The sequence below is a fragment of the Ceratina calcarata genome, unplaced genomic scaffold (genome assembly GCF_001652005.2).
Source record: "Ceratina calcarata isolate Rehan_Ccalc_2016 unplaced genomic scaffold, ASM165200v1 scaffold390.2, whole genome shotgun sequence".
NCBI lineage: Eukaryota > Metazoa > Arthropoda > Insecta > Hymenoptera > Apidae > Ceratina > Ceratina calcarata.
In genome coordinates this window covers 232651-252835 of record NW_017162324.1, presented here as the reverse complement: position 1 = coordinate 252835, position 20185 = coordinate 232651, and the positions used below count along the sequence as shown (strand labels likewise).

Genomic DNA, 20185 nt, shown 5'->3' with positions numbered 1-20185 from the left:
AAGATTTTAGTTAATCATGTGTATTTGTTAATAATAAATATTACTGTAAATGATGAACAATTTCAATTAAATTGCACTTCATACGAATAATATATATAATGTTTATTTAACAACCATCAGAGATTATATAACGAATCGTGTAGTTAGATCATGAATAGTTCAGTGACTGTGAATATCAGAGATTTTCCCGGAATTTCGTGATCTCGCGAATACTGACATGCACCCTTTCCCGCCTCTGCTGCGATAGCTAAGGTCTCACGTGATCTACCGTAATTTTGGTGGATCGTGTCTCGCGTGCCTGCGGATGCCGTGCCACGACTTTTGCCGGTATCCGCGGCTACGCTTTCCTCTGTTGCTGTTTCAGGGAAGAAAGTAGTTGCCCGGTGATTAAATCGTCGAACGAGCCCGTTTCGTGACCTTTCAAGGGTCGTTAAGCTTAAATCAAACGGGTTTTTGTGATCATTGGGGACGTAAATTTTTAGCTATTAAGATCAAATTACATGTTTTATATTTGATAATAATTCAAAATATGGATTGTCAGATTTTGATTAGTTTTTAATTCGAACTCTGGCGAACAGGCCCGGTTTTTAAGGTCTGAAAGAAGTATTAAGATGTGTCCAGGGATCGGGTGTGAAAGGAGCCTAGATTGCCGAAAGAAATCGAGTAAAACAATTGTAGTGGAGATGGCGAACAATGCGATTCGTCAGCGGCGGGACACTCGGCAAACCCAATCGCGTTAGACAAAGAAAAATTCGGTCCCGCTCGAATAGAATCGTGGACGAGCGAATAGAGCGAAACCTATACGGAATAGAAATTGTGGCTCGAGTGGTTTCCCCGTGTATGGAACGAGCATCTAGTGAAAATCAACGATAATCAAATTGTTTCGCGAGAGAAAACAGTTTGAACGAAGGGACACCGGCTCGAGTGGCGGTTTTCCTGCGATGAACTCGGTTTTCCAAAATCGGTTTCCGTGTACGTATGAAAGCCCTCCGTGTAACGATGGAAATTGCAGGGAATAATGACACACGGCGGAAACGTAACCGCGAGGAATATCCGAAAACCTCGGGACCCGTGCGCATCGTAATAGGATCTTGAAAAGGGAAACAAATGGATCCAATTAACCACGTGGGATATTGAAAATATCGGAGAAAGTAATTAAAATGGCCCGCCTGGGTACATTTAACAAATTTACTAGCATGTTGTGTCGTCCCAGTTCTATTCCCTATGCAGATTGTAATTACGGAACGTCCGATGACATTGTCATAGTCGTTGAAAATAATCGCAGTACAAAATGTTGATTATCTAAAATAATCATACTACACGTTCGGATAATTAAACTATTCAAATAATTGCCTCGCATTAATTTTCGGTCTCTACAGCTTGTTAATTATAATTAGTTGTTCGAAAGTTCGTGTCGATTTTTGGTAGGTGGCATTATCAGAATATCTTTATAAAATGTCATTATTCATTGAGATTATTACGATATTTAACACATGTATTTCTCCGTTTAAAACCAGTTATTTTCACTGGAATTCGGAATTTCTAAAGAAATCGGCACGAACTCTCAGGACGAGCCAATATATTTTCATGTCCATTGTTATATAGCATTTTTTTAAACTTTCCTTGCACAGCACATTATGTGAATTATTTTCAGTAAGGAGTCTAATCATAACGCTGTGTCCATGTATCGTTAGTCGCACGTAGCACGCGAGTGCGATGACATACGCCGGTTTCTTCGACCATGTCTCTTACGACGATGGGCAAACAAACTGTTCCTGTCAGCGATGCCCGACCCGAACGATTTATATCCGCCCCACGTGAATTATCGATCTATTTGCGGCTTTCACCGAAATTTTTGCCGCGTTTTATTTTCGTTTCACCCACCGTCCTTGGCCCCCCGGAAGCGATTTCTCTTCACCATTCGTGTGAAATTTATATTATAGATCTTTGATATTTAAATATTTTCTTGTTCCCTTCGTGGAACGATTTACACCGCCAGACGATATATAGTTCAGTATCGTTTCAATTCGTCTCGAAGACCGAAATAGCGACATCAAAGTCGTGTAAAAATAGGGATAAAGATCTTTGTGATTAGATTGATTTTTAAAACTTTTGTGGTATCTCTTTAAAAAATAAAAAATTTCTATTATACGCTATCACAAGTTCTACTCGCTGCCTTTTCTTTGTATAAATGCTCATGCAATCTTAAGCCAGACAATGACTTGGATAATTGAAAATAAATGAAAGATCGATCCTTCGCCTTTAATTTAAAACAAAAATTTAGTCCCTACGATTTCTTCTCTAAATGTTACAGCGCTTTATAGAAACTCCTTAGACTCGTGCTAATACAATCTACTCATTAGGAAATTCGAATCCCGAACGCGATTTTATCCACTACTCAATCTCACTCTAATACGAGACCATGCCCTCATACACGAAATTTTAAACAAACCTCTCGTAATGACATCAGGAATAACTGAAAATTAAGGATGTTTCATAATTTTTATACATTTAATTTTCCCGTAAATCCATAAAATTTTCCATGATATACCATTTCTGTCTTGAGTAAGAAAATATCGTTTTCTAAATCGATGGTCAGTGAACTTAAATTCCGGGAATGGGGAAGTGAGAATCATACGGCAGAAACCTCGAGCATCTCGGAATTCGTGAAATCGCGGGGCACGATCGCCGGATTTATTTGTCTGTCATCGATTATCGAACCGTATTGGCCGTCGTTACTCCCATCCCGCCTTCCGAGTTCCGGAATCCTCGAATTCATTTCCCATTCGCGTACAAATGGATCTACCGGATGGATGAAATTTCCCGTCCCCGAGTTTCTCGCGAATCTCTCTATTTTCGAAGACCGTCGTCCTTGGTCTTCTACCTGCTGTTCCCTAGGCCACTTTACATGCTAATAACGTCTGGCAGCTATCTATCGCGCAGCTGTGTACAATTTTTCGAACCAATCTAACTGAAAACCCGTGTTTCTGGTTCGAGTTAATAAATTCTTCCTAGACAGACTCGTTACAGTCAAACGGAACGAGAGTCCTCTTATCTTATTTCACGCGACGCCTGTTTCTAATAAAGTTCCACTCTCTACATCTTTTCTCGACTTTTCAGTGATAATCGTAAACGAGGGGAAGCACTTCGACGCATCCTATCCAGTAAAATCAGAACGCGTTTCACTGATAAATCGATCGAGGATGCAACAAGCAAAACACAACCGCGTCAGTCGTCCAACCCTGTTCCAAGAGTTTTAATCGTTAATGCTACACAATGTTAGACTTCCGGTTAACGAGGCTAAAACCCAACTCCTGTCTCAATGAATCGAATAGCTGCGATGCCCGTTGAATCGAACGTCGTAAAGATAAACTGGTTCGCCATTCAAGCGATCTGAACGTTTATTATTGAACACGCCACCGGACTCGAGCCGAGCATCCAGATATTTAGAGCGTTCCCAGGTCTTCCTTGACTGCTCACGATGCGGATGCCAGATGGGAATCCTGCTTCCTCGCTTTCTAAACTTTTATCGTTGTTTTTATCGCGTTTCACATCGTCACATTTGTATCAACTTGTCAAATTTGTATATAATTTATATTTATGTATCAATTTGTTCGTGCAGGTTTATTGTGTCAATAGAAAATTTATTTTACGTGTATGACAAATAATGAGTTTTGTTAGAAGAAAAAATTATTTTTATTTCACAGGTGATATGGAGATTTTGGCGTACTTCTTCGGACCGATCGGCGTATTGCTGGCGGTGAATTTGCTGTTCTTCGCGGCGACAGCACGCGAGCTGACGTGCGGACTATGGAAAGGCGAGTTCGTGAAGAGCACCACAGAACGGTGAGTGAATTGCTCCAGTTCGATCAAACGTGGCACGAATCAAAGAGAACTGACTGTCTCTCAGCTCGTATAAACAATGATAAAGCATTGAAACTTTTATTAAATGTTATTTTAATAAAACACTAAACAATTTTAGAAATTTTGCTTTAAACTCGCTTCAAATATTGGACACAACTTTTTCATCATCTCTCTTACAATTAGACTTTTGGCCGAGGTCTTACGACTCATACAACCTTAAATTAACTTCGTGCCTTTTCCTTAGGATTCCCGCTCGGATATGAATATTTCCGAAAAGAAAAAATAATATTTACCTGTTAACTTTCAAGAGGAACGGTATTCTCGCCTAAATATTTATCAGACTTTTTCCACGAACATTTAACAATATTGCGGATGCATGTGCAATCTTTTTTTGCAAAATAATGGTCGGTATCATCGAGATCAGACGGTATGGAAAATTTCATATCCTATGATTTCGATAAAACCCGAATCATCTTATCGCGAAGTAATTTTCAGTTCTGTTGCTACATGGATTTTTTATACAAAAGAAGTCATCTATTTGTAACTGTTTATTTTTAAGGCTAATCTTGAGTAATATAATAGAACAACAACTACTTAAACGATAACGACGAAAAGATGTGGATCAGTGAGCTTAGAACTTTTCCGGTTACTTTAGATCCTAGATAGTTATCTCCCTCTGTCCTAAATTATCTGACGGTCCAATCTAAGCTATCTTTCCATTTTGGGCCAAGAGTCGGGTATCTAAGCGAATCAGCGAAGCAGATAAACCGAATTTTGTACTACGAAATGTTCCACGTCCTTGCGGATCACCGCGGGGCGAAATCGCGTTTCCCGACGTGGAAACTTTGAGCTCCCGGGTTTATTTGCACGGCAGTGACGATGCACAACGATTAGCAGAGGCGGCCGGGACGGAAACCGAGCTACCACCGTTTTATTGCTCGACGGCAAACTATGCTTTATTTCGGCGCGAAGGACGGCCGCTCGGGGCCGATAAATATCAAGGATAAACTGGTTCCCATCGCGCGCTACGGATAATCGAGATCAGCTAACGCTCAACCTCGAGACGTTTACTTAAATTAAGATATTCCTTGCCTTCTTCTCTTCCTCTTCTTCCGTGGTATATCCAACGAGCAATTACCCGGATGAATCGCCTCCCACAACTTCAAAATACTGCAACCATGTTTTTACTGGTGATGAACAAGAATTATCTTATCAGAATTTCAAGTACATCTCTTTGATTGAAACAAATATACAATAAAGAGCAAACCCGAACACCCTTTAAAGCTGAATAAGCTTTTTAAAATCGAATCAAGTGACCCGTGTTTTTGTTTACGAGAACTGGAAGTTTATATACCAATTCTTCTTCTTAAAACGAAGAAAATTAAATTGTCCCCTTGAGCAGTGGTGCCTAAAAATAGATTGCAGTTCAAGGGGTTAATTAAAAGATCGCATTATTTTTAGATGACTAACAAAGTAGCGAGTATAAGAAATTCCCGGAATGTGCGATAAGTCGTGGAACTCTGGTTGAACCTTCGAATTCTTTGAGGAGAACGTCGTCCGACCGGACGTGAAAATATCGTGCCGTCATGTCGCTTCTCGTTCCCATCGATCCCTGATACACAGGCGACGCGCAGTCGTTTGACGAATCACATTTTTTCGGATATTTATGCTCGGCAGGCGGCAGCTGTAGCAGTGGCGGTGGCCTTTTTACCGAACCGTCGGGGCTCAAAGGAGAATTTATTTTATCACGGCCCGCGCCGACAGATATCAGGCATCGAATCGTTATTTTCCATTCGTACGTACGTCGGGGGTCCCTTCGAACCACCTTTGCTACCCTCGTGCCGCGCGAAATTGATATTGACGATCTCAATTTGCGATTCTCTTTTCGTTCGCCGCTCCCTCCCTCACTTTCCCTCTCTGTGCTCGCCGTATCGGCGAAACGGGACCCGGCGTCCCGCTAAAAAATAGCGAATAGAGATTCTCTCGCGCGCACGCATCTGCTCATTCTTTTTTACGTAATTTCGATGAGCTCGCTCTTTTCCATACGCCATCCAGTTACGCTAATGCGAATATCCGCGCCGCTTTTTCGGCAGAGGCGATGAAAATTTAACGATTCGATCGCCTAACGCGAGGTTTACTCGTTTTAAAGAATTCTTGAGGGCAGGTATATTCGCACGAATTTATGAACCGAACAACTTGGGATGAAAATCGTTTAAATAAATAAGCCAAATCCTCTTTTTAAATATATAGTGAAGGGCAAAACTGAGCCAACACTTTTTAAAACTGAATAATTTTTCGAAAATCGGACCAAACGAAGCGAATATTCTTGGGTACTTAAATCGATTAGTTTCCTAAGTGATGTGTAAAAAAATTTCAAAAACTTGATTTGACAAAGCAAACAAAAATTTGAAAAAGCGATCTTCACTTTTTTTCTTACGACTTCAACGATCTTCAATTTTTCCAAAATTTTCTGTACACGTCATTTATTGGACTAATCTACTTAATTACTCAAAAAAAACGTAGGACGTTTGGTTAGTGAAGGAAGTTATTTAGTTTTGAAAGGCAATAGTTCAGTTTTGCTCTTCATTCTATTTGACACACGCTTGAAAAATAAATACATAAATATTGCTACAAACATTACCAATAATCCAGACGATAAAAAATCTAAAATTGTACGCACCGTAAAAAATATTCCAATAAATTTCGCCTAATCGCGAAACGTATGAAACCGAGATTTCAAACAGGATTCTATTCGAAAACAAAAAAGGATGGAAGGAGGAATAACAAACGTCAGAATCCAAAAATATCCCAACACCCGCGCGTCGCTAAATTCGTATGGAAATAAAAAAAAAAGCTCGGAAGAAAAAATCTCGTTTCATTCACAAACCGTTACGTGAATGGATCACGCGAGCGAGATTTAAAAGTCCGTGACTACCAAAATAAACGACGTCGCAAATAGAGCACGATCGTCGCACGTTTCGTTCGAAGAGAATAGAAAAAAGGATAAAAATATACGATTCTAAGGTAAATGTCCCAATTCCTGTTTCTCTATACTTTACCCAGGTTCAGAAGACGGCAAGGTTGGAAATCGTAAACGGCGATAAAACACGCGCTATAACCGTCAGATGATGCGGGCAAATGCAGTCGCGGTTGCGACGTTTCACTTCTTTTTCTTTTTTCACTATCCATCTTTCCCCCCGTTGTTTCTTTTAAAGTGAAGACTCGTGTACGCGCCGGAGATTCCGGATAGATCTGGCGAAACGGAAGTACCGTCGGAAAAAATGGCCAGATAGCTATTTTAGCGTCGAGTCTGTTACCTGCGCGGTGTCATTCCTTGGCTAATCCCTTCCAGGCCTGCAATAAATGAAATTTACGGCTACCGTATGGTAGGCCGTTACCGTCTTTTTATCCGCGGTCGAATCACCCGCGAGGGAATCACTTTCGTTTCTTTTATCGTCGGTAACAAAAAGACATTCTCATTTCATTCGAGTCACCGTTAATCCATTAACGCTTAGCTCGCAAGAAGCTCGCCCGATTCCGATCTCCTGTGTGGCTGCGAACTTTTTGCGAATCGCAATAATAGAATAGTTCCCATTCGCCTGCGGGGCATAATGTATAATAGCCTCCAGACGAAACTGATCCTCATTAAACGCGTTCCAGGGGAAAGGTGTATCGTCTCTCGACTTTTCTCTCTTTACCTCATGTTATTAATACGTCGATATTCCGAGTCTCAGGCACGGACGCTAACAATCCGTATCCACCCTTCTGTCTCGTTACGTCAATTAACTCGTCGCCATATCCCGCACCTCCTTTCCAAACGCGAGTGGCATTAATTTGAAGCATCGAACAAAAATACGGTTCGACTGTCCGTCCGTCGAAACGATTTTCTTTCAAGCTCCCTCGTTCGCCTCGTTATTCGTTGCCGCGTCGCGAGACCATTCCAATTTTGTTCTCCGCTTTTCTGTATAAACCGAACGCGTCAATGCGATTCTCTAAACACAGCGGTAACTTACAAAAGCGTGGCTCGAAGACAGACTGTTTGCATTGTCCGCGTTCCAAGCGGCGACAGGAAACGAGAGAAACGTCAATGCACAGAAGTCTTTCGATCCTCAGTTAAAAGAGGAACAAACAGCGACGAGGAGCACGTGCACAAGTTGGACCTGTCCCCTTCGTTCAAAGCCAATTCCCGACGGGCTTTGATCGGTTCTTAAAAGAAGATCTCTTAGCTCCTTCGATTCACAGGTGATCGACCGTTTGTTTGCATTCCATCGTGTCTCATTCTTATCACGCGCTTCCTCCTCAGTCGCTACATTGAAAGGCTCATCCTGCACAAACCATCAATTGTTAGGTTCGACGTGTTAACCTCGTGTCTAATTCGCTTTGCATATCATTAGACGTCACGATTTTCCACGCCTCTCGACAGGTTCTTTCCAGATGGGATTTAAATGATAGTAGGAGAAGTTCCCCAGGTGCCAGGCACTTACGATTTTTCTTAAATAAATAGGAAGAAGTAGTACTTGAGTCTTTCTGTTCTGTTTTATTTGTAAGTTGACAAAATTAGAAATCTAAATAAAGGAACAAAATAAACTTGTGGTATAACTTAAATAAACGTTGAACTTTGGTATACCTTGGCATACAGTTTTAGTATAATTTGCAGTGATCACAAATACGATTTGAAAATTTTGAGAATATTGGCATAAGCCTCGTGTATGCAGAACATCTTCTGGTTTTTCTTTTTTGGTTTGAATGTTTAAATCTTCTGAAACTTATCTCCTAAGTTTTTCTTTTCATTTTCTCTCTTTAATTAATCTCTATGCACACGTGACTGGAACGTGTCGGAATCTGGCCATTGTTTTTTCTACCTTCACCACCGTTTACGTGGGATAATTGTTCGCTAACATTTCAACGTTCATATATGTAGCTAACATGCGGTATTAAGTGCCATTCGGCGTTAGGGAACTTTCCCTACCTGTGGCTATCGGTGATGAATTTTTCAAACGCGTCCGAGACGGATGAAATTTTCATCCGAATATTAACCGATGACAGGCCATCGTCCCTGGTATAATGGACGATCGATAACAAATGGCTTGCAACATTAATGACGAAATCCCGACAATGTTTCCATTAGTCTTCCTTCCACAACTGACGTTGGCGCGGATATTTTGCGAATTTGAGAAATCGACTGTTCTACAGGAGTGGACATGCTTCTAAACTTACTTTCATTTCTCAAATTATCGTTGCATTGTTAACGCGAATTTAAACATTTTTATAATCATTAAACTGGTGATTTTTTTAGAACAAAGTTTGAAACAACTGAACGCATCGAACTGCTGTTTTTCTTTTTATTTCAACTCTAAACTGTAATTGCGAGAATGTGTACAGCACGGTCGCGTTGCGTCTCTTGTAGCCTTCTATTTTCGCTAATTGTTACGAGCAGCGAACATGCAAACATCCTGCGACTGCCAACCGGTCAAAAATACCGCCGCGACCAACCGCGACGAAAGAAGAGGGGTTGACCGAAAAGCCCCTCGTCGTCAATTAAAAGTACATACAGCCTGACACTGTTAAATTGCGGACAAAGAACAATTACGGACATACCGTTCAATTCAGCTCTATTAAATATAAAATGACATAAGAAATCTTTTAACTAAACGAAAAGAATAATCAATTATTTTATCAATTCAGACTGTTTGAGTCATGAGGAGCCTTGAAAGCTTTCGCATAGGAAATTGCAAAGAGTACTCGCGGCCTTTATAATTTCGCGACGCGACACCGTAACGGGCAACGGGCTGCGCGAATACTCAGCCGGAACGAATTAATAATGCTTTGACTTCGACCACAATGCGATGCATACATTACCCGTTGCGGCGCAGCGTGTCACGGCGAACAAACGGATACATTTGCGGCCTGATTTATGCCCGTCGTAATTGAACGCCGCTAATTGAATCGGGATGCTTTTTGTCGCCGGAAATTCGTCGTGGTACCTGCCGCGCTCGCGGAACAACAAAATTAAATAGACTTCTTTTGCGTGAATAGAGGAAAATGCTGTACGGACAAGAGGCGTTCTTGAATCACTGCCCTTAAGACAACTGTTGCCTAAATTGGAAATATTGAAAATTCTATGAAATTTTGTACTCGATTAACATAGGTACCAAAAAATATGTATAGAAAACCGTGGATCGATATAAGGAAGTGTAGTCTGATCTAAACCTAAGGTCCATTTTATGTGTTTCATTAAAACTTGTCAGAAGTGTTATTGAAATTTATTTTTAAGTCTTATCTTGACTACGGGAGAGCAGCAATTACCTCAAAATCTTTTTGGATTCGTGTCACAATAACATTCGTAAATCTAGACAGCTACTTTAAGAAATTCCTTTGTCCGTAAGGAATATGAATCGAACCCGTATCTCTCGGACGACTGCTTCAACCAATTAAGTTATTCAGACGTTCTCTTTAAACGTAATAAACCTTTCTCAATTCCCTTAATAGATCATAATCTAGCGCTTCTTCCCACTATTATCTATTTTCTCCGGTATCATTTTTCATCCTCTCACGAGAAATCGAATTCCTCTGTTACAGAGCGGCACTGGGCCGGGTGTGCATGAAGCTAGTGGTCGTGATGGGCGTCACCTGGGTAGCTGATGTGGTCTCCTGGGCAGTCGGTGGCCCCCAATACATCTGGTACTTCACGGACATGATAAACGCGTTCCAGGGCGTGCTGATCTTCGCGGTGGTTGGTTGCCAGCCGCAGGTCCGCGCCGCATTGAAGAGGCTCTGCAACAGGAATCCGAGGACGAACGCCGGAAGACAGGGAAACGGGCTGAGCACGACCAGCCACGGGATGCCGAGCATGGGCGACAGCGTCACTCAGAATCCCAGCACGAAGACCGCGCCGCTGGAGACCATCTGCTAGGCGATCCATCGCTACTTCCGGCATAGGATCTCTCCGACCGTGCATCGCTTCTCTTCGTAGAACAACACGTCAGTTTACCGATAAGACTCAGAATTCCGTGGACAGGGCATGTAGCCAGTGAAAGAACCGTGGAACACCGTAGGCCAGAGTTCACGGAAAAATAACACTGTATACGAAGCTCGTAGCGCACGTGAGCTACGCTCACGGAGTGGTACCGAGAAACACGATACTCCGTTCGTAGTTCGCGCAATACGATGAAAAATCGTTCTATCGGAAGGGGTTGTCGACCCCGAGACCGTGAACTTGAGCCGCTGAAGTTCCGAATGACTTTGCGAGTCGACTGTCCGCGTAGACGTTCCCGGCTCCATCCTCGCCGAGGAGTTCTCTTCTCTCGTTTGAGGGTCGTCGACCTTGGGAGAAGAAGAAACGAGGAGCCCGCGAAGAACCGACAGACGACCGCACGTGTCCCCGTGGACTAGACGAGCGGGGGAAACAGCAGCCTGTCACTTTGAATAGTTCATTGTCTCGGTAGGGAAACACAATGAGAGCAGAGAAAACAACGCGAAGCGACAAATATTCATAGAGAGACCCGTCCCGGTTCGAGTCCCTTCTCGAGGGAAAGACTCTCTTCTGTCCGGCTACTCGCGTCAGATCACGCGCTTACGTCGCGTTCATACCGCCCAGGTTCGTCCATCTTTTCTAAGCCTTAATACTCCTCTGACGCGAGCAACTCCGTTGCTCTATCTGTCGTTTGGTTTGGCGTGGACAAAAAGAAATTGAGACGAGATGCATGGCCGATACCAGACTGGCTTTGATATTAATAAATGGCGGGACAATGAGCGGGCATCGTCATCGATATTAATACTCATAAATGAGATGGCCAGTCGGGGAGTTCGTAATGAAAGGAAGTTACGGAGTTAACAATTTTATGATTTAACTCGTCACAGTTGTTCTGTGATAAAATCTAGTTACAAATAATACTAGCAATATGATGAGCAATAAGAACGGCAATATAATAACTGCTCTTTTTTTTTTTTTTTAATTAACTTTTGTTACAAGTTCCCCGATTTTATATCAACGACTCGGTGCAATAACGCCGTGGATCGTTTAATTTTCTATTTGAATTTTTATAACATGGAGACACAAATCGGGACCATGGGAAATCTCCAATAAATGAGTAATGAAAATTATGCGGTAAGATATTATGAAATCGGGACGGCCTTGACCCGTGCGGTATCGGGAAGGGAACGATGAATTCCGAGGTTTCTTCTTCGGCTCGGGCCACTTCATTATTCATCGAGCGTGCCTCGAGCCACGAGCGATCGCTCTTCAATTTCCTTTAGCATAAATTTGCATCAGCACCGTGGCCGACTACGATGCTGATGACCATTAACGTTGTACCATCAGGAGAAGCCAAACTGGCGTATGACCTCCTCGATATCAGCCACGCCATTCTCTTCAGGCGTTAACTGATTTTTATCGACGATGCCCTTTGTCCACGTGAAGAGACCAGACGACTCGCTTTCTTATCAAACCATAGAGTTTGATAGGATCCGTCACGTCCAATTAATGATATCGGCTATGGACTGTGAGAAGGGGCTCGAAGGAAAATATCCGCACTGCCAAAATCGATTTCGATGACAGAGAAGCAACAGATTTCGTTCGCTAGTTGTATGTAACACTTTTTATAAGACTTTACATGTTTCTAATTACGTCAGTAGGTAACACCGAAAGCACAACGAAGCCTCGTTTTATACGTATTCGTTAGGATTAACGATCTTTTGATACTTTTAATACCGCAGAAAACGTAGTGAACTAATAAGGTGGAATCGATTGAAGAAGAACGTTTCTCTTTTCTTTTTGTTTTGTTCAAATGAGTCACGCTTACACGAAATCATGCGTAGGTAGGTCAGGGCATATAATGGACGACAACTCGTGACAATACACACTAGAAATTCAATGCCTTCTGAAATGCCTTCCAAACGTGGTGTTCAACGTGCCGAATTGTATACAATGGGGAAACCAAGCTGGAGACCAGGTGAAGTCTCGCGTGCGACCGCGTGCCGAGATTACCATTTCTCCGCGCGATTCCCGGCGACATTCCCCCGACAGATTCATTCAGCCACCTTGCAACGAATTAATAATAATGCGAAGGTTGATTCGTCTCAAGCACTCCAGAACAAGTTTAGAGCGTTTAGTACTTCAGAACAGTTTTAATACGACTGACACAGCTTTACAACAGCTCTTATGAAAAGAAAATAAAAATGTATACTTTCACAGACGAGTGCTTTTTTAAATTTTTGATGAAACATAAATGTAATATTAAATTTTGATTAGAACAAACGTCGTGGGGAATTACGGATGTAATTGCGCGCCGTATAAAAACCGTCTCACGTGTACGTAGTGTTAGTACCTCGCACTCGAGTTTTCTATTCTTTAAACCACGTGTACCGCGTAGTTCCCGACGCGTGAACGGGGTGTAGAGTAATCATTGTCATTGTTTCTTCAGGTGCATCCAAGAGACTGAGCCGCGTACCCTTAGCTCATGTTAACCGAAACTATCTGAACTCCCCACGAAGATACGTTCGTTTGTTTTACAAATAGAAACTTGTTACGTGTCAACGTCAAATTGGAATTATTCAATATTGATTAAAACTCTCTTGTTTAAGCAAGAGTAGTTATCGATGAATCCTCGTAAGAGAACAGATAGTTTTGCAAGACTACGTTAGTTCCTTTTCATCACGTATGAATGAGAGTGGATGCGCAAGGTCGTCAATTGATCTTTTCCAAATAAGCCACGTGAAACCTTTGACGACGTTCGCGTTATCCACGTTGCGTGCATGTCGTGCTTGCCCGCACGTAGAGAGTAATAATTATTGCGTGATAGTGTACGAGCGTATGCGCACCGTGTAATTAGTGTATCAGCGAACAGTAATAAATCCCTTCGGTGTGATCGCGGCCACGTAACAATGCGTGACGAGTCGATGACAATTGCCGTTATTTTACATCTGCAAGTCCATTCAAGGATCGCTAAATTAATCGCGTCGTTACGCATTGTCCGCAATCGCGTTTCCTTGTAGATAACTCATCATTATGTTACATGTAATTAAAGCGTACCGGAGTTGAGCCGCGTTAATCAAACGATAACGCAGCTGCGATCGCGGCTCGCATTTGCATATAAGTTATTTCGTATGCGACCAGCTTTAAAAAAAACGTTTTTTTGAGATATCTTGTTTATGCGTGACAAAGCTTGTCGCAGAACGAACATCGGTGTACATTAAACTCAACATTCATACTCGATAGGTGAAGTAGTTAGGATAATCAGTGAGATAAAAAGGGCGTAGCCTTAAACTAATTTATTCGAAGTAGATAGTCGTTGTTGACGCATTGAACAATAAGAGAAACGTGAACGTATATTATATATATGTAGTATATACGTACGTACGTAAACAGTAGCTTGCCAGTATAGAGAAGTACATATATTAAGAGAAAATTTGTGAATCGTAAGTAAGTAGATGAAAGAACGACTCTGGTGATAGCGAGAGAAGATCCTAAATAGCGGTCGACCGTAAAATTGAGGACCGCGTGCCTTCGCGTAATTTACGTGCGCGTATTCGCAGCGTGGAAAAGCCAACGATGAATTTAAACATCGGAGACGCCTCCTAGCCGCGGTGGAACGCGCCTCGGTATGCCGGGATAAATTGGAAAGTCGCCGACTTGAAATTTTTATGAATCGCAGAGTCGTTCCTGGTAAAATACTCGATCCGATTTCGCTGGATCGTTCGCGAGGTATATAGTAGGTTTTGGCCAAAATAGTTTATGACTTTTGTTCGTATACGTTTCGCCCGATACGAGGGAGAGAATGAAAGGAATCAGTTTCGTTCGAAATTGTTGGGAGGAGACACGGAGGCTAATATAAAGAGACAATAGTATTAACTCGTCAAGCGTATTAGAGACGAGTTTAGAGACGAGCTCGTCTTGACTCGGTGTAACCATGTAGAGGCAACAGTCGGATTATCATGATAGAGAAATTTATGATTACAACGACCCTGTATTATGGCCGATCGTACACCATTCCTGTACAATGTATTGTAACAGTATTTACTATCGCACTAATGGTAATAAACGATAACTGTTAGTACGTTTCTGTCTTGTACCCTCCCTATCCCTAGATGAACGTGTAAACTAGTATAAAAAAATGTGAAGCAATTGAAGTTAACCAAAAAGATTACGCGTAATAATACTTATATACCATTCGCTTCGTCTCAAGATTTGATGCAAAGGCTCTGTCGCGCGTGTCTTCAGTAAGTAAATTGATTACGCCAGTAATCTTGTAACGACGTTTACCAGGGGGTATGCTTCATCAATTCGGTAGTGAGAAGTTTGGAGCTGGACGAACCCTTCCTAATTCAATCACACAACTTCCCTGTCATGGACTCTGACATTAGTTGAGCCAGCCAAAACAGAAACTTCGACTGCGTTCTAAGTTAGAGACAATTACTCCCGTTCTTACTAAACGAATGAATTTTACATGTAGCCACAATCGAATTATCCTTTGTCGTGAGTAAACTCCGAGATACGTATAAAATTGTCATTTTTATCGAAAGGAATGTGAATTAAAACTACTATAGAGTTAGTTGTAAAATACTTTATTTGGAATAGTTCCTAATTAAATCCTAACTGTATTCTGTACAGATGTACTTCGTATGTGATATATTAAACGCAAAATGGCATACGGAGTGACACCCTGAATTCGACTAGCCGCTGCAATCTGTAACACGAAAATAATAGTATTATTTGAACAATCAATAATGATTCATTTATAGTCGAATGCTTACCGTACAAGGCTGCAGTTCTGTAAGTTTTTCCTTCTCCTCCACGGATAGGTTTAATTGGCGCCTGTATAAAGAAACGATTGATCGTTAAGAAAAACACAATGGATTGATACACATTGGTATAATACTTTTTTATTCAGAATCTGGTATTTCATTGAAATTCAAGAAAAAATACTGTGTATTCGAAGTCCTGCTACGAGACTCACCCTGTACATTGACAATATCCATTTCACGTAATTAAACTTACATGTTATAGTCTATGGATGGCGGTATGATCATCTGCTCGTTCTTGCGAATTTCATTGACCTCTTGCTGCTGTTGTTCAATACTCCCTGCGTAAAGCCCTTCTATCTGTAAGATCAATTGATCGGTCATAATAATCGGCAATAAAGACTACTGATTTACTCGTGACTGACAATGTCACTCCGTCTCGACGATGAACAGTAAGCAATGTAAATTGTTATGACTTGTTCGTACCTTTAGTCTTCGCACGACCATTGGATCCTGGGCGAGATGTCCAAAGCAATCTGGAAGCGCTTGAATAATCATGTCAATATTTATTTCGATATTCCGTAGCAACTCAAAAGCGGATTTTTGATTGGTATTCTTCGTAAGTGGTAGCTTTAATAATCTCTGCCACTTCTCCATGGGCATTCTAATATCGTTAAACAATTTTATATTTTCTTCTAATCTGGATAAAATCGCTTCAGTCTTTATCAGCCTCTCTTCAGACACGCAACCATAGTCGTATCCTTTCCTAGTCAACCTTCGATCCGCGTTATCCGGACGTAGGCTCAATCGAAATTCCGCGCGACTAGTGAACATTCTGTACGGTTCATTCGTACCTAGTACAGTAAGGTCGTCGATCAGAACTCCGATGTATCCTTCTGTTCGACTTATTATCATCGGCTTCTTGTGGAGAACCTGAAAAATGAAGATTTAGGAATAGAATGCAAATCTCACCGATACTGACACGGGAAATATATGACAAATACTACATTGAAGGAACCTTAGCTGCGGCATTGACACCGGCCACGATTCCTTGCGCTGCGGCTTCCTCGTAACCGGTTGTACCATTAATTTGGCCAGCGAGAAACAGTCCTGGAATTTTCTTTGTCTCTAACGTAGGATTTAATTCTCTTGGGTCGATGTAATCGTACTCAACCCCATATCCGGGACTTGCTATTGATTTATGAAAACGTCTCAAACTGATCGAAAACAGTATTATTTATAAACGCTTACCCATTTTGGCATTTTCTAATCCCGGGATGCAATTGATAAGCTCCTGTTGCTTCTCAGCAGGCAACGTGCACGACAACCCACCGGGGTAAACTAACGGCGAATCCAGTCCCTCGGGTTCTAGCCAGATTAAATGATTATTTGCCGGGAATTTCAGAACTTTACTTTCAATACTTGGACAATAGCGTGGTCCTGTTATCTCCTCCGTAACGTGTGAATTACAATGTAAATTGTCATTTATAATTTTCTGAACACCTTCGTTTGTATTAGTTTGGTAGCAAGGTATCTGTTTCTCCACGGGTAGCCAAACCGTTTCATTCATAAACGAAAATGGTTTGGATACTTTATCTGGTAATTGTATACGGCATTTAGAAAAATCTATCGTCGACTTTTCTATCCGCGGCGGAGTACCTATTAAAAGCAGACATTTTTTATTTTTAATTTATGAATAAAGTATAAGACAATTACCAGTTTTCAATCTTCCTATTCTAAATCCGATTCTTTCTAATGTATTGGCTAATCCGATGCTAGGTTCGTCACCGAGCCTGCCAGCAGGCCTCTTCTCTAAACCAATATTAATTTGTCCCTTTAAAAATGTACCCGTCGTTATGACGACCGCATCGCTGTATATTTTCGTTCCATCCTCTGCAATATAATTTTCATAAATGTAGTTTCTTCAAACATAATGATATGCATTTGATTCTAAATGACAATTACTAAGAATTATTCCATGGCATGTTGGAGAATCTCCTTGGATGATTAAATCTTCTACGGAAGATTCATATATTTGTAAACCGGGTGTATTGAACAATTCTTGTTGAAGATGTTTCTTGTATAAAACACGATCAATTTGAGCTCTGTAGCCCCATACGGCAGGTCCTTTGGATCTATTCAACATCGTATAATTAATGCCTGAGATATCACATATACGACAACAGACTCCATCCAAAGCATCTACTTCTCTCATGAGATTTCCCTTTCCAATTCCACCAAAAGATGGATTACACGACATTTCTCCTATAAAAATGAGATTGTTCATTTTACATTGTTTAGTATTAAAAGATGAATAGACTTTATACCTATTGTACTCTTTTTATGGGTGATAAGTAGCGTGTTTGCACCCATTCTAGCTGCAGCTGCACAAGCCTCTGTTCCAGCATGACCACCACCAATGACAACAACATCGAACTTGCACTCATGATTGTTCGATGAGAAATTTCTTATAAATTGTAAATATCTTTGTCTAAAATTTCTGCTTAATGCAGATAATTTCATATTTTTTAGATTCATTCTATTAGAGTATCCTAGGACAGAAAATGAAATATTTTATCAAAAGTCATTAAATTGTTTATTTTAATAATCGTGTATACATGACAGTTTCAATATACAAATACATGAAGATATATTAATGCTTATGATATAAAAAATTCATGAGCTTTTAACTTTATAAATAAGGAATTGTATCTCACTGCATCTCTAATTCTTGGTAGTATTAATTTATCGCACATAGTTTCTTTGTCTACAAAATCCATATCCATATATTTTAACTTATTCATAAACTCTATGACAAAATTATAACAATTCATTGAAAGTTCATTATAATTCTCAGACCTCCATTTAGAGTCTTTTAACATTGCTTTTAGTGTTTCATTCCAATGATTATCCCACGATGAAGGGATTATGCTTATTGCAATGCAACTCGTCCATCTAGAGCAATCATTAATGATTAGACCTTCTTTGTCATATTCAAAAACAATTCCTTGAGAATTTGATATTCCTATGTGCAAGTCATGGGCAATATCATAATTAGTTAAAAAATCTCCTCGAGATGGTCTTACAACTACAGCATTCGGTTCATGCATGGCATTAGCATATGGATATGGAATAACAAAAGGTTCTACTTCAAAATTCACAATAAGTAACTTGCAAAGAGGACATACATCTAGGATATTTTTACAAAATATACTTTTCGAACAGCAATGACGAAAACATAATATTCTGGTGTCAGAATCCATAATAAATGGGAATTGTAGGTTAGGATAGATATCCTTGAGGATAAGAATCAAAATACTTTCAAAAGTAACATCGCGTTGTTGATTTCGTATTTCGATTGATGCACGTGAACGCTATAAATGAAATACACTATGATAAATATATCTTACAGTAAATAATTGGACACCAAGTAAACGTTTACTGTACGATTTTGTGAAATGCATGCAACTGTTGGCAAAAGCAGTTACATCATTTATCAATAGCAGATATACATAGAAAGATATTAAAATGTAATATAAAGGGATACGAAATATGGGTTCATGTTTAGTAGACAATAAGTTCTAATGCTTTATTATATGTTTATAATGCAAATTCTTTACGTATCATCGACTGACGATATTATAAGACTTCAGCTTTATTGATTGCAAATCAAGGAATTCGTATGTCGTCAAATAATCTCTTATTACTTGATATCTGAGAGGATAGTAATTGTTTAGTCTATCAAATTTTTACATTCGAATTCAATAGATTACTCCAATATTTGTATTTCGTTACAAGAATATGTACAATTTCACACGTTAATAGGTTGTTCTCTGACGTTCATGGATTCCATAATTATTTTTATTCATAGCCCTTAATGAGAATTTAATTTAAGATTTGAAATAATAATTTTTAATTTCCCAAATACTCAATTTTACACTTGACTAGTGCGTTCCCAGCGCGGCGTTCCCCCACCATACGGTAGTTGGGACTTGGACCACGCGCCGCGGAAGCGCTGCAATAGTAGCAGCTGATCCATGGTGCGGTGCGGAGAGGAGCAGTCGTGTTCGTGCCGCGTTTCGTAGTGTGTTTGTACCGGTACGCGTACACAAACGTTTCTCCTCGCCGTTCCGTTTCGTTCATAGTGAATCTCGCGCACGGACTCGTGACAGGTGACCGTACCGAACCTTGGTATTCGACCGATTCCGCGGCTTACACGTTGCGAAACTAGTGAAAGGCGAGGGAAGACGAGCAGGGAGACGGCGACGCAGAAGGGACGAGCAACGAGGATTCCTCACGGCGCCGTTTAACCCGAAAAATTGGTGAGTCTTTGATGTTCAACGTATGCATAGTATTCGCGAAAAAACAGTTAAGACTTGTGATACATGATCTGTCTCGAGAACGACCGTACAAGGCGCACACGTGAGACTCGCGTACCCTTTGGAGGTGACTGACACCTGATGCGTCAATGACCACGCCACGCGTATGAGTCGCGTGCACTTTCGTCCTCTCCGAGCATTTGGCTTAATTTCAAGATAGGTAATCGTAACCACGCGTCGCGGAACGTCAGTGTGACGCAATT

General features: G+C 40.8%; 3 protein-coding genes across 4 annotated transcripts in view; 1 reads left to right on the top strand and 2 right to left on the bottom strand.

Moving 5' to 3' along the window:
* Positions 1-14918, top strand: part of mthl1 (adhesion G-protein coupled receptor methuselah-like 1) — a 137210-nt gene extending 122292 nt beyond the window's left edge. Inside the window, exons 6-7 of one of the 2 annotated variants that reach the window (XM_018026861.2) lie at positions 3708-3846; positions 10444-14918. In XM_018026861.2, coding sequence (XP_017882350.1) covers positions 3708-3846; positions 10444-10777 — 473 coding nt within the window. In that variant the 3' untranslated portion in view covers positions 10778-14918. The remainder of the gene's footprint in view (positions 1-3707; positions 3847-10443) is intronic. The other variant, XM_026814672.1, reaches the window with a different exon arrangement.
* A 492-nt stretch (positions 14919-15410) lies between these two features.
* Positions 15411-18343, bottom strand: LOC108626252 (protein MTO1 homolog, mitochondrial). The gene is made up of 10 exons (XM_018026832.2): positions 18321-18343; positions 17931-18155; positions 17569-17868; positions 17320-17496; positions 16855-17262; positions 16622-16794; positions 16090-16536; positions 15860-15963; positions 15616-15676; positions 15411-15548 (listed from the first exon to the last, which is right to left on the bottom strand). Exons 2-10 carry the CDS (start codon positions 18139-18141, stop codon positions 15447-15449), a joined length of 1983 nt encoding a protein of 660 aa, XP_017882321.1. The 5' UTR covers positions 18142-18155; positions 18321-18343; the 3' UTR covers positions 15411-15446.
* Positions 18171-18988, bottom strand: LOC113464515 (MKRN2 opposite strand protein). Its single transcript, XM_026814684.1, has one exon. It carries the CDS (start codon positions 18864-18866, stop codon positions 18264-18266), a length of 603 nt encoding a protein of 200 aa, XP_026670485.1. The 5' UTR covers positions 18867-18988; the 3' UTR covers positions 18171-18263.
* Positions 18989-20185: the final 1197 nt, after the last annotated feature.

What these genes read in the sequence shown, in the direction of transcription:
- LOC108626252 (XM_018026832.2), bottom strand. Translation starts at nt 18,141, where the DNA reads ATGAATCTAAAAAATATGAAATTATCTGCATTAAGCAGAAATTTTAGA. An exon ending in AATAGGAAGATTGAAAACTG is followed by an intron (nt 17,263 to 17,319) that starts GTAATTGTCTTA and finishes TGCTTTTAATAG; the next exon opens with GTACTCCGCCGCGGATAGAA. An exon ending in GTGTCAATGCCGCAGCTAAG is followed by an intron (nt 16,537 to 16,621) that starts GTTCCTTCAATG and finishes TTCATTTTTCAG; the next exon opens with GTTCTCCACAAGAAGCCGAT.
- LOC113464515 (XM_026814684.1), bottom strand. Translation starts at nt 18,866, where the DNA reads ATGGATTCTGACACCAGAATATTATGTTTTCGTCATTGCTGTTCGAAA.